The sequence below is a fragment of the Poecile atricapillus genome, chromosome 16 (genome assembly GCF_030490865.1).
Source record: "Poecile atricapillus isolate bPoeAtr1 chromosome 16, bPoeAtr1.hap1, whole genome shotgun sequence".
NCBI lineage: Eukaryota > Metazoa > Chordata > Aves > Passeriformes > Paridae > Poecile > Poecile atricapillus.
The window spans coordinates 3,221,313-3,232,565 of NC_081264.1; the positions used below are offsets into that span (position 1 = coordinate 3,221,313).

The 11,253-nt window shown below is 55.2% G+C and overlaps 2 protein-coding genes across 2 annotated transcripts; one reads left to right on the forward strand and one right to left on the reverse strand.

Annotated features, from left to right (window-relative positions):
- Nucleotides 1-1,076: 1,076 nt before the first annotated feature.
- Nucleotides 1,077-6,401, reverse strand: HPD (4-hydroxyphenylpyruvate dioxygenase). The gene is made up of 14 exons (XM_058851461.1): nucleotides 6,380-6,401; nucleotides 6,140-6,166; nucleotides 5,346-5,408; nucleotides 4,541-4,645; nucleotides 4,368-4,410; nucleotides 4,194-4,276; nucleotides 3,976-4,065; nucleotides 3,781-3,884; nucleotides 3,541-3,618; nucleotides 3,232-3,394; nucleotides 2,839-2,910; nucleotides 2,035-2,157; nucleotides 1,784-1,900; nucleotides 1,077-1,698 (listed from the first exon to the last, which is right to left on the reverse strand). Exons 1-14 carry the CDS (start codon nucleotides 6,380-6,382, stop codon nucleotides 1,588-1,590), a joined length of 1,182 nt encoding a protein of 393 aa, XP_058707444.1. The 5' UTR covers nucleotides 6,383-6,401; the 3' UTR covers nucleotides 1,077-1,587.
- A 968-nt stretch (nucleotides 6,402-7,369) lies between these two features.
- PSMD9 (proteasome 26S subunit, non-ATPase 9) lies at nucleotides 7,370-11,088 on the forward strand. Its single transcript, XM_058851462.1, has 6 exons — nucleotides 7,370-7,527; nucleotides 7,622-7,724; nucleotides 8,507-8,700; nucleotides 9,140-9,241; nucleotides 9,747-9,835; nucleotides 10,148-11,088. Exons 1-6 carry the CDS (start codon nucleotides 7,414-7,416, stop codon nucleotides 10,173-10,175), a joined length of 630 nt encoding a protein of 209 aa, XP_058707445.1. The 5' UTR covers nucleotides 7,370-7,413; the 3' UTR covers nucleotides 10,176-11,088.
- Nucleotides 11,089-11,253: the final 165 nt, after the last annotated feature.

Consider the following 11,253-nt stretch of genomic DNA (forward strand, 5'->3'; position numbering starts at 1 on the left):
TCAGTATTAGCAATCTTGACAACCCTGGAGAGCTGAAGCAGAGCTCTCCTGACAGTGAACCAGGAGTCCCAAACATGTCCAACCTCTGCAGGTGAGAGGTTCCTGCTCCTCCAGTTTCTGCCCTGGATTGCTCTGAGTTCTTATCCTTTTTTTTTTATTTATTTATTTTTAACTTTATGGAGTCAAAAGCCCTGAAGCTCCAGGTGAGGTGTCAGTGATGTGTGAGGCTGTTGTGGCCAGAGGCTCTTTGCTTTCTTCTTTTTTAAATCAGTTTATTCAAATGGCCAGGAGCTGGACTTGGATGATCCCTGTGGGTCCCTCCCAGGATATTCTGCCATTGTAAGAAATCTGGGATCCAGAGAAGGGGGAGCAGCTCAGGTTTGGCCCATGTACCCCTCCACCACTGGGGGATTGGGGGATCACAGTGGCCTCTCTGAGCTTTTATTTAACAAGAAATACCTGGAGGAGGGACAAGTGGAATGGCTGATGGAGGAGGAGGAGGTGGAAGAGACAGGACAGAGGCTGTAGGTGACTCCCCAGCTCAGCTCCTGCGTTCCTCAGGTGAGCACAGGACAGGGCAGCAGGACACAGCCACACCTCAGGGGCTGGCTCGTGTCTGGAGCCCAGCCTCGGCAGGAGCTTGGGCTGCTGGGGCTCTGAGAGCTCCCACGTTGGGAAATGGGGAACAGGGGGGCTGTGGAGGGTGGTTCTGCAACAGTGGGGATACCCCAGGGTGTCCTTCAGCAGCTGGGACAGGGAGGGCTGGATCTGCAGCCCCTGGGAACACAGGGGCTCCCCAGGCACCCAGGCCATGTCAGAAAAGGGATTCATTGCTTTGGGGAGGAATTCCCCGTGCAAAGGACAGTGACAACACCAGAGCAATACCCAGAGGGGACTTTGCACATGCAGCCAGGATCTGAGCCAAGGAATCGCTGCCAATGCCAGCAATTACTGCTTGGAACACGGGAGAAACCCCAACCCATCATTAATGCAGGAATTTACAGGTATTAGAGCAAGGCTGTGTTGCCTTGGGAAGGCTGAAATATGTAAATACAATTAATTCTCATTCCAGAGTGTTGGAGCTACCCTAAAACCATGTTTATTTTCAGCAAATTCAAATTCAAGATTGACTCTAAAAGCAATTAAACCAAAATCTTACAAAAGGAGATGCGCAGAGAGGCAAACGCCTCCGTGCTTTCACAGCTTCCCGTGTAGCTAAAATTAAAACTTTGGATAGACTAAATTTGAGCACTCCCAGTTGTTTTTTCTGTCTTCCTCTGTAGCTGCGTGTCTTTGGCACATGCCTTAAATCTGCCCTTTGTTAAGAATTCCGTGGTTTGGATCAGATTAAGCTGCTTTTTGAGAGCGTTTGCTATTTCCCACGCCCTGTCTCCCAGGAAGTCACTGAAGGGCAGTGCTGGGGTGGGGTTGGGAGAGGTGTTGGGTCCTTTTACATTGTCCAGCTTGGCAGTGGCTTCCCTGGATTTGTGGCTCTCAAGTCTGGGCTATTTATCAGGACATCGGGTGTTTCCCAGTTCATTTGGGATTCAGCTCCTTAGGGATGAGGGCAGCACTTCCTGTCATCCTCTACATCATCTTGGTCTCCCCGTTGGGCTCCAGGACAGTCAGGTTTCCTCTGGCATCCTGATCCATTTCTATGGCTTCAAACAGAGACTTGAAGTTCCCGGCGCCGAAGCCCTGTGGAGACGGCAGCGTTACGCACCAGGGGCTTGGTGGCCCTGAGGGCTCATGGCCAGGATCAGCGGGAGATCCTCAAACCAACCTGGTGGTTGTGCCTCTGGATCACCTCCAGAAAGACCGTGGGTCTGTCTTGAACTGGTTTGGTGAAGATCTGGAGCAAATAGCCTTTTTCATCAAAATCCACCAGGATTTTCAGTTCCTGGAGAAAAGAAATGAGGCGACAGCTCAAAGACCCTCAGAGGAGCAAGTGGGGCTCTCTGTGTCACTCACATCCCTCACATCACTTTGGGGAGCTGGTCCAGCCCTGGGCAGGCCTGACCCGCTCTGACTCACCGCCAGCTTGTCAATGTTCTCCTTCACTTTGATTTTGGCAGTTTTGAGCCTCTCCCGCAGCACCTGGTAGTAGCTGGAGGGCACATCCATGAACTGCATGCCCCGCTGCTTCAGGTTGGTGATCTGCAAGGCAGGGGAGAGCCAGCAGGGCTCAGTTTGGGAGGGGTTTGTGCCAGGAGCGTTTCCTGGGACAGGACACAGATGCTTTCCCATGGCATTGGCCAGCCTCAAGTGTGAGAACCTGCCTCATCGTTTGGCACCAGGAATGGGCAGGCCCAAGATGCCCTCCCCAGACACTGCAGGGAGCTGTGCAAGGACCTTTTGTCCTGCTCTCACCTAACTGATACCTCTGGAGGCCCTTTGGTTCGGAGAGGAGCCCAAACCTGGGTGCTCAGCAGCAGCTGGGCTCAACCCAGATCTGCCCCCACCCTGGCTGAAGGTGGGTTATGGGCTGTGGGGCTCAGCCTGGCAGCTGTGGCTGCCTCAGTCCCACCAGGCAAGGACACAGGTGCCACCAAGGGCCCTGCAGACCCCGGTTGCTTTAAGCTGGAGGGACAGGCAGCTCACAGGTACAGGCAGGTCCCTCTGCAGTGACTCCCTGGGCAGTTAATCCTGGTTGTAAAACAACCACGGCACAAAGCCCGATGGCTCTGTGTCCTTGTACCCTGACAGGGTCATGGTCCACCCTGTGACAAGCACCGTGCCCAGAGCTGGGGCAGGGGGTGGTCCCAGGGCAGGGTGGTCCCAGGGCAGGGGGTCCCAGGGCAGGGGTCCCGGGGCAGGGGGTCCCAGGGCTGCACTCACTGCTGTGATGATGTCGGGGGTGTTCAGTGCGATGTGCTGGACTCCAGCCCCTCCGTAGTAATCGATGTATTCCTAGAGGGAAAAGATGTCACTGTGGAAGTGACAGCACAGCTGCAGCTCTGAAGGGATGGGTGTGGGCTTAAAAATACGCAGGCAAGCTCAGGGGCACCATGGAATGACAGAGTGTTGATGAAATTGGGGTAAAATGGCTCTGCCCAGTAGCCCCCCAGGGTTTGCCAGACCCAAGCAGAGCCAGGATTGCTTTCTAGCAGCCACTTCAGCACAGCAGGACTGCTCTGGCTCCAAATCACTAACCCTTGGCCCCTTTTCCTTCACCAAGATCCTCCTGGGAGTGGAGGCAGCCAGATGGCTCAACCACCAGTGTCCACTCACCTGAATCTGGGATTTTTTCTTGCCAGGTGCTGGCTCATTGATGGGCATTTTAATGGTCTCCTCATAGTTGGTGACCACGATGGAGCGCAGGGCACTGAACTCGGTGTGCAGCTGCTTGTCATCCACTGACCAGAAGCGGTGGAAGAGCAGGTTCTTCTGGTACCTGCCCAGGCCACAAGGGGCACAGTCAAGCCTTTACTCCATCCCAACAGAAGTGAAGCTCTGCTCTGGCTTCATCAGAGAGATGTGAGACCAGCAGAGCTGTGCTGCTGCTCCATCCCACCTCACACCAGCTCTCCCCACTCTCACCAGTCTGCCACTGGCACCATCTGGAGGTCAGGCTGGTTCCCCACGACGTGATCAACAAAGCTGAGCTTGGCGCTTGGTCTGTGGGGGGAAGCCAAGGAGGGCCTCAGCCAGGCTCAGGGGTACCCCACAGCTCAGGGGGCCTCAGGGCAAGGCAGTGGGGACCTGTCCAGCTCCTTGGCAGGATATCCCACCAGAACATGATGGCAAAGAGCCAGGCAGGACCCTCTGGAAAGTACTCACAGCTTGGGCAGCAGGGGGTCCTTGAAGAGGGGCGGATGGTACCCAGGGAGGAACAGGCCCTTGTAGTTGAGCTTTTCTATCAAGGTGTGGGTGGTGTCACCGTACTGTGAGGGGGGAAAGTGGTTGTGTTGTGGCTTTGTTTATGTGGGGGCTTCCCAGCTGCAGCCAGCTCCATGGCCCTGCCCTGCCACTCACCGTCTGGATCACTGCAAACTTCACCTTCCCAAATTTGTCCTGCTCCACCCATGGCTCCTTCACCACCACAGCACCGCGTTCCTTGGCTTTCTGGGCAGAAGGAGAGAGATCCTGTCCTGCTGCAGCTCCCCCAGACCAGGGGGAAACATCCCCAGGCCCTCCCTGCTTCCCTCACGGTTTTGGGGGGCTCCATGAGAAGGAGTGGAGGGGCTGCTCACCTGCACGATGAAGTCACAGTCCTCCACTTCGAAGGCGACGTCCTTCACCCCATCACCATGCTTCACCAGGTGCTCCCCCATCTCTGCCCAGAGCAGGAACAGCCACAGGCATGAGCAGAACTGCTTTGCTCTGCCAGGGCCATTTCCCACTCCATGCCCCCCAGAGACACCTACCCTCATTCCCTGGGTTCAGAGCGGATGAGAAGACAAACACGATCTGCCGAGGAAGAGGAGAGGTGAGGATGGAGCTGCAGGTGATGGTTTTCATGGTGGGTTTGGCAGCACCCTCATGTCTGACACCACCTCACCCTTCCCTGCCCTGGCACCTGTGTCAGGGGCTCCCTTACCTTGTCCTGCTTGACGACATGTGACACCACCTCCCTGCTGCCGGTCTCCAGCCCCCGGTATGCCAGCTCCTCAAACCCCAGCTTGTTGCAGTAGTAGGATGCAGCCTGTGGGCAGGGAAGAGTCCCTCTGGTTGAAGCTGCAGCGCTGGTGGCCCACAGGCCATGGAGAACAGCCACCAAGGCAGGTGCAAGTCACACTTGCCCTGTGTTTGTGTGTGTGTGTCTGTATGTGTGTGTGAGAACAGGCAGCAGCTTCTCTGCCTCCTCCAGCAGCTCGAGGGGGAACAGAGGCAAGAAAGGGCCGGGATTGAGGAAAAAGCCCAAATTCATTGTGAAGTGGGAGTTCAGCCTCCAGAACTTTCTGCAAGGGCCGCCATGGAGCAGGAAACATTTCTGCGTGTCCCCTGTTCTGCAAGGCTGGGTGAAAAGCAGCTCAAGTGTGAAGCAGAGGGCTGTTAAAGCCACCCAGGGCAAGGGATGGAGAACAGCTGCCGTGAGCCCACGCAGCTCTGCAGGCTGGTGGCCACAGCTGAGCCCGGCCACGTGCGCTGGTTCACGCCCCACGTCCCTGTGCGCGCCCCCGGCAGCCGCCCCTCGCCTTGCGCAAGGGCCACCAAGGCCATCGGCGCCAGGCCAGGGCCAGGCTTTGTGACACCGGCACATCCCCGGCCGAGGGGCTGCTGGGATGAACCAACACCCCCCTGGCAGCCAATGCCTGTCCTGGTGTGGGAGGTGTCCCCTGGCACGGCTGTCCCCTGGCACGGCTGTCCCCTTACACACGTGCCTGGCGCCCGCAGCCTCTCACCTGCTTGGCATTGCCGACCCAGAAGGTGATGGAGTGGAAATGGATGAAGCGGCCTCGTTGGGGCTAAAAGGAAGGGAATACAGGGCTGAAAAAGCTGCTGCTGCTGCCTTTCCTGCAGCACTGCTCGGCTCCAGAGCAGGGGAAGTGGCAGCTGTGACCCTGCAAATGCATCTCCTGAAAATTATCTGAATTAACTGGGTGGAACAGCCCCTGAATGGTGATTTTCCAAAGTTCTTTACAGTCAAGTCCCACAGGATCCTGAACTACAGGTTGGAAGGTACAAAGCACTGATTTGCCTTTGCCTACAGCCACATTCTCCCAGTGCTCCTCACGAGATGATGTCCCAGAGAGCTGCCCATCTGCAAACCTCGCTGTGTTAAAGATTAATTCTCCCACAAAAGCTCTTACACAACCACCAGCACCAGCACAGATCCCCCTTTGCTCCATTCCCCACCACTACCCAGCCTGGCACAGGGCACCCAGCACTAGAAACACTTTAAAAGTGAAAAAGGTGGCAAAAAATGCAGCATCTGGAAATAAATGTTACATGGGATGTGGACTCTGCTTAAGGCTTGGTTTGACTGGGAAATACCCATCATCTCCTGGTCATCACTCTCCTCCCAAACCAGAAATTTCAGTGATTAATACTAGTTTATAACAAGGATCTTGTGTGGCCCAGCCAGAGCAATTTTACTTCTGATTTCAACAAATCACCAAGGAATTGATATAATCTGCACTAACATGACCGATGTTTCACACCAGGCAGAGGGACAGGACAGGGACACGACTCTTACCTTTTCTCCCTTGTCTGTGTAGGACGTCTGAAAGAGAATGAGAAAAGAGAGACATTAGCGGGACAGGCAGGTACAGCAGCCCCCAGGGAGCTGAATCCAAAGGTCAGGCTGTGAGGAGCAGCTCTGCTGTGCCGCTTCCAGCACCGCCACTGGGAAATCCGAATTCAAGCAGAGCTTAAATCTCCCAAGGCGTCCCGTGCCATGGAGCCCATGGATTCATCCCCATCTGCTGTCCCTCACCATTTCTGTGAGCTGGAGATGTGACAGGAGCAGAACGCGAGAACGGGAGGGCTTTCAATATAACGGCGGGACGGGGAGGCTCCTCCTCGGCTCCACCTTCTCCCCCCACCAACCCAGGGATGTGTTGGGCTGGGAACTGCCCAAAGCTGTCACTGGGGCCGTGTCACGGGGTCCTCGCGGCCCCGGCGGTGGCACTGCGGGGTGGGTGGGTGTGTGTGCAGCACATGAGGCTCTGCGGAGGGTGGGGACCCTGCTGACCCCGCAGCCAAATCCCTGCCCCGTGTGTGCCGGGGTTACGCGGGGGTGACGCAATTTGGGCAGCACATCCCCCGAGCCGCCCGCTGCCCCTGGGGACATTCACCCCTCCCTGGGGACATGTCATGCTGGCAGCGCTGAGCCAGGACAGCCTGCAGAGCCCTGCTGGGTGTGTGGTGATGTCTGGAGCCCAGCGCTGCAGGGACCCCAAAACGTGGGACAGCAGGAAGAGGGAGCAAGAGATGGCCCTGCCGGGGAGACACCAGGGCACAAACTCCACCTGACCGGGGGTGGTGGGAAGTCGGAGCCACCAGCAAGGCCAGGGAGGCTTGGGTGGGTGCCAGTGGCACGGGGGACAGGGGTGGGGGTCTCGTGGTGGGGCTGTCCCCTGCTGCCACAGTTCTGAGACAGACTGGACAGGGGCCAGCAGCAGCGACAGGGCCGTAACATCGCACACCACGGCTGTGTCACACAGTGATGGTGACACCACTGTGTCACCACATGTCACCATCAAAGCTGGGTAACCCACTGACAGTGACACCGCTGTGCCACCACATGTCACCATCACAGCCACCCCATGGCACTGCCACAGTAGTGTGACACAGTGAGGGTGATGCCGCTGTGCCACCCCGTTATTGTCGCCGTTGTGTCGCCGCTGTGGCACCCCGTTATTGTCACCGCTGTGCCGCCCCGGCCCCGCCCCCGGGCCCGCCCCTGGGCGTGGCCTCCCTGTCCCGGCCCCGCCCCGTTCCCATCCCGGCTCCCGTCCGGCCGCGGCCATGGCGGAGCCTGGCGGGGGCCGCCCCGTCACCGTCAGCGATGTCCAGCAGCTGGTGCGGCGCAAGGACGAGATCGAGGCGCAGATCAAGGCCTGCTACGAGCTGCTAGAGGGGGTCGGTGCCCGGGCAGGGCCGGGCCGGGCCGGGGGGGGCTCCGTGCGGGCCCGCGGGCCCGGCCCCCTCCCAACCGCCGCCTCTTCCCTCACAGCAAAAGGGCGTCGGGATGCACGAGCCGCTGGTGGACGCCGAGGGCTTTCCCCGCGCAGACATCGACCTGTACCAAGTGCGCACCGCCCGGCACAACATCATCTGTGAGCGGGGAACGGGAACCGGGCGGGGGGGCCCTTCCCGGGGCCGGGCCGCGCCCCCATCCCGCGGGATGAGCCAGCGAAACCGGGATGTGCGGGGGAAACGCGGCCCGTGGCCGGGAACAGGCACCGCGAACAGCGGTGACAGCGCTTCATTCTCTGAAACCCCCACCTCGCTCGTTATTCCCCAGAAGCGGAGCCCAGGGCTGCGCTGTTTCCCAGCGGTTCTGCTCAGTGAGCGGAGCTGCCGCCTGGGCTGAGTCAGTAAAATGTTTTGTCCACGTGTTGCTGCAGCGGCGCTGAAATAAATTCTGCCGCTGCTGCGGAGCCGTTTGCGATATGTGAAACACAACAAAGCTTTTCTGTGTTGTTTGTAGAATAAAATTCGGGTAGGAAACAGCTTGGCATTTATTCATCCCAGCCTTTCCCAGTGCCCTGACTTTCAGGATGGGTTTTTCTCTTCATGTGTAACAGCAGGTGACTTAATGAAAAGAAGATTTAAGCTGCTCACTGAGCTGTAAGGGATCATGGGCCAGCCCTTCTGCCTTTGCGTGTTTACCAAAATTCACAGGGTAGTTTTCTCTGTGTCTGACTTTTACTGATAAACATCTGCCGGGCTGGCACCAGGCCCCAGCAGATAGAGCAGAGGTTCTTGCTGAGATCAGAGGCAGCCAGGGCACTGCTCTGTGTGGCTGCAGAGGGGAGCAGGTGCTGAGAGACTTTGCCTTTTTGCCTTTTGGGGGAAGCCTCTCCGGCTCAATGTGCGCTCACGGTGTCACCCCCAGGTTTGCAGAACGATCACAAGGCCCTGATGAAGCAGGTGGAGGAAGCTCTGCACAAGCTGCACGCCCGGGAGAAGGAGAAACACGCCAAGGATGAGGCAGAGGCCTTGGCCGAGGCCATGAGCCAGAACCAGAGCCTGCCCCAGGCCTTTGCCAAAGTGAACGCCGTGACCCCGGGCTCGCCCGCCAGCGTCTCGGTACGTGGGGCACAGCTCGTGGGGAGGGCTTTGTCTGGAGCCAGACAGCTCATGGCTTCCTCTGCCCCTTGTTAATAAGTGGGAATAAGCTGGAGGCTTGATTAGCGTGTCACGCGCTTTTTTCTATCACTTTGGGATGTTCTGTGAAGGGGCTGGTCATGGTGCAGGGATGAGATGGATGTTCTCTGGGCTGTATCCTGGTACCACACAGCTCCTCACTGACCATTCCAGCCTCAGTATTTCTCTTCCCATGAAACAGAGGAATGAACACTTACCTCTCCCTATGGCCATGGAGAGGCTGCAGTGATGTTCACTTGCCTGAGTGTGAGAAGTGTTACAGCACATCTCTCTCCCTGTGGCTGGGTGAAGGGTGATGCTCCTGTGTTATTACCTGTCTTTGGAGAATGCAGGTGCTCATCTCTCTTCTATCTCTATCCAGGGACTTCAAGTTGATGATGAGATTGTGGAGTTTGGATCTGTCAATGTAAACAACTTCCAAAACCTGCAGAACATTGCCACGGTGGTGCAGCACAGCGAGGGGGTGAGCTTATTCCTGCTGTGACTGCATTTTCTTGCCTGCCTCTGTTAGCCACAGCTTTTTCTATGGAACTTGGATCTCTGTAATCATAATTTCCACCTCAGAAACAGTGTCAGATTCAGTCTGTGCTGTCGTAGCCTTGTTCTCTCACAGCACTGAGCTATTTGCTCATGAATGGAAGAGCTGACAAGTGTGTGCTCTTTGCTGTGAGCATCACAGTTTGTTCTCCCTGGGGACTCCCTGCAGCAGCATTGCTGTGCTGCCCTCGTGGGCTGGCCAGAGAAGCTGCCACAGCCATTGAGTTTTTGGTGGTGGAAGTGAGGGATCTCCCTGGAGATGACTTCACACAAAACAGTTCTTTCAGTTATACCCACAGGAGTGGGAATGAGCCCTGCAGCAGAAAAGTTCCTTGGGCTTCATGTTCTTCTGGTGCTTCAGCAAAAGAAGGGAGTTGACTTTGTGCTGGAAAAGTGAAATGTTTTGGTTTTTATTTTTTCCTCTCTTTCAGAGGCCCCTGAGCGTGACTGTGATCCGTGGTGGCAGAAGGGTGCACGTGGGGCTGACTCCAAAGCGCTGGGCCGGGAAGGGCCTCCTGGGGTGAGCTGCTTTTCACTTGCTGGAAGGGAAGAGGCTTTCACCAGCTCAGGGCACATTTCTGAGCTGTGTCACTGCACTGCCCACTGTGACAGACCTCAGCACGGGGCTGGAGGCTGCTGGTTCTGCACAGGGATACAGGGAGTCGAGTTCCATCAAATATGAGCACAGGGAGAAAGTCTCAGTTGCTGGTTTGTCTGGTAGAGGAAATCAGTGGAGGAGGGTTGTGGTGGGTCTGATCCATCCCATGTCAGGTCTTCTGTGCCTGTTTGAGAAAGGAAATTTAGTATTTCCTTCTACCCTCTTCTTTTTCAGCTGCAATATCATTCCTTTACAAAGATGACTGTGGCTTGGAGAACAATAAAGCTGAAGCCTGTGCCTGCTTTCTGGACTCTGATCTGGTTTGAAAACTTCCCTACGTGGTGTTGCTGTGACCTCTGGTGCCTGAAGGCTTCTGGCAGAACAGGGCCTGCCTGCAGTTCAGAATTGCACTGATTATCAGGAGGAACCTGCAGAGCTGCAAGATGTGGCTTCTCATCTCTTCCACCTTCTATCAATTTAGAATAAGGCTCTAGAGAGACCCAAATCTCACTTAATACACGTTCCAAAGAGCTTGAAAGGCTCTTGTGTTTGGTGATAACAGAGCATTCTTTTTTCCTCTCCTTTAAAACTCCTGAGTATCATGTAATATATGCTAAAAAGTCCTAGAGCACTTTTTGATGCCTGTCATAGTAGATGACAGGCAAGAGATATGCAAGTTTGATACTTCATCTTCCCCACATTGCCACAACTTCTAAAGTCAGTGAACATACTGAAAAGATTTTTGGAATGCCCAGTTATTTTAACACAATGAGGAATAGGGGTTATAATTCTACTTTTGGAACTTCTAGTAGTTTATGTAGTCATTATAAAAACACTCCTAATCTTGGCTTGTCTATTTTCTTTTAATTTTTTATAAATTAGTTTATTTGCAGGAGTTGATTTTGGGGTGGTTTCCTGGTTCCAGCCAGGACAGGGTTTACCTTTTTGTGCCTCCCATTCTCCATCCTGCTGCAGGAGCAGAGGGGGAGTGGGTGAGGGGCACATGGTCTGGGGTGTTTTTCAGTGGGAACAGTAAATTGGGGAATACCATTCATAAACCACAACAGGTGCATGAATTGTTTGAAGGGATTCCAGGAATGACTGGTTTGTTTGAAACTTATTGCCATTTGAATTTCAAAATAGTCTCCCAAAACAATAAAACTGAGTATTGCTTCTCTCTGTTCTCATAGAAGTTATTACTTGGGGCAGCCTCTCTGGGTCAGGGAGATAATGGGGGCTGATAACAAATCTCCTTTCCGCTCCCAGCAGGGTGTGAGGCTCTTTCTGCGCAGAAGGAAAAACAAATTAAGTTTAGAAAATGTTATTATTTGAGCTTAACA

Coding starts and splice junctions, on each gene's coding strand:
- HPD (XM_058851461.1), bottom strand. Junction 4,411..4,540: donor ATGTCGTCAAGCAGGACAAG/GTAAGGGAGCCC, acceptor CTTCCTCGGCAG/ATCGTGTTTGTCTTCTCATC. Junction 2,911..3,231: donor AGAAAAAATCCCAGATTCAG/GTGAGTGGACAC, acceptor TTTTCCCTCTAG/GAATACATCGATTACTACGG.
- PSMD9 (XM_058851462.1), top strand. CDS start 7,414: ATGGCGGAGCCTGGCGGGGGCCGCCCCGTCACCGTCAGCGATGTCCAG. Junction 7,528..7,621: donor GCTACGAGCTGCTAGAGGGG/GTCGGTGCCCGG, acceptor CTTCCCTCACAG/CAAAAGGGCGTCGGGATGCA. Junction 9,242..9,746: donor TGGTGCAGCACAGCGAGGGG/GTGAGCTTATTC, acceptor CCTCTCTTTCAG/AGGCCCCTGAGCGTGACTGT.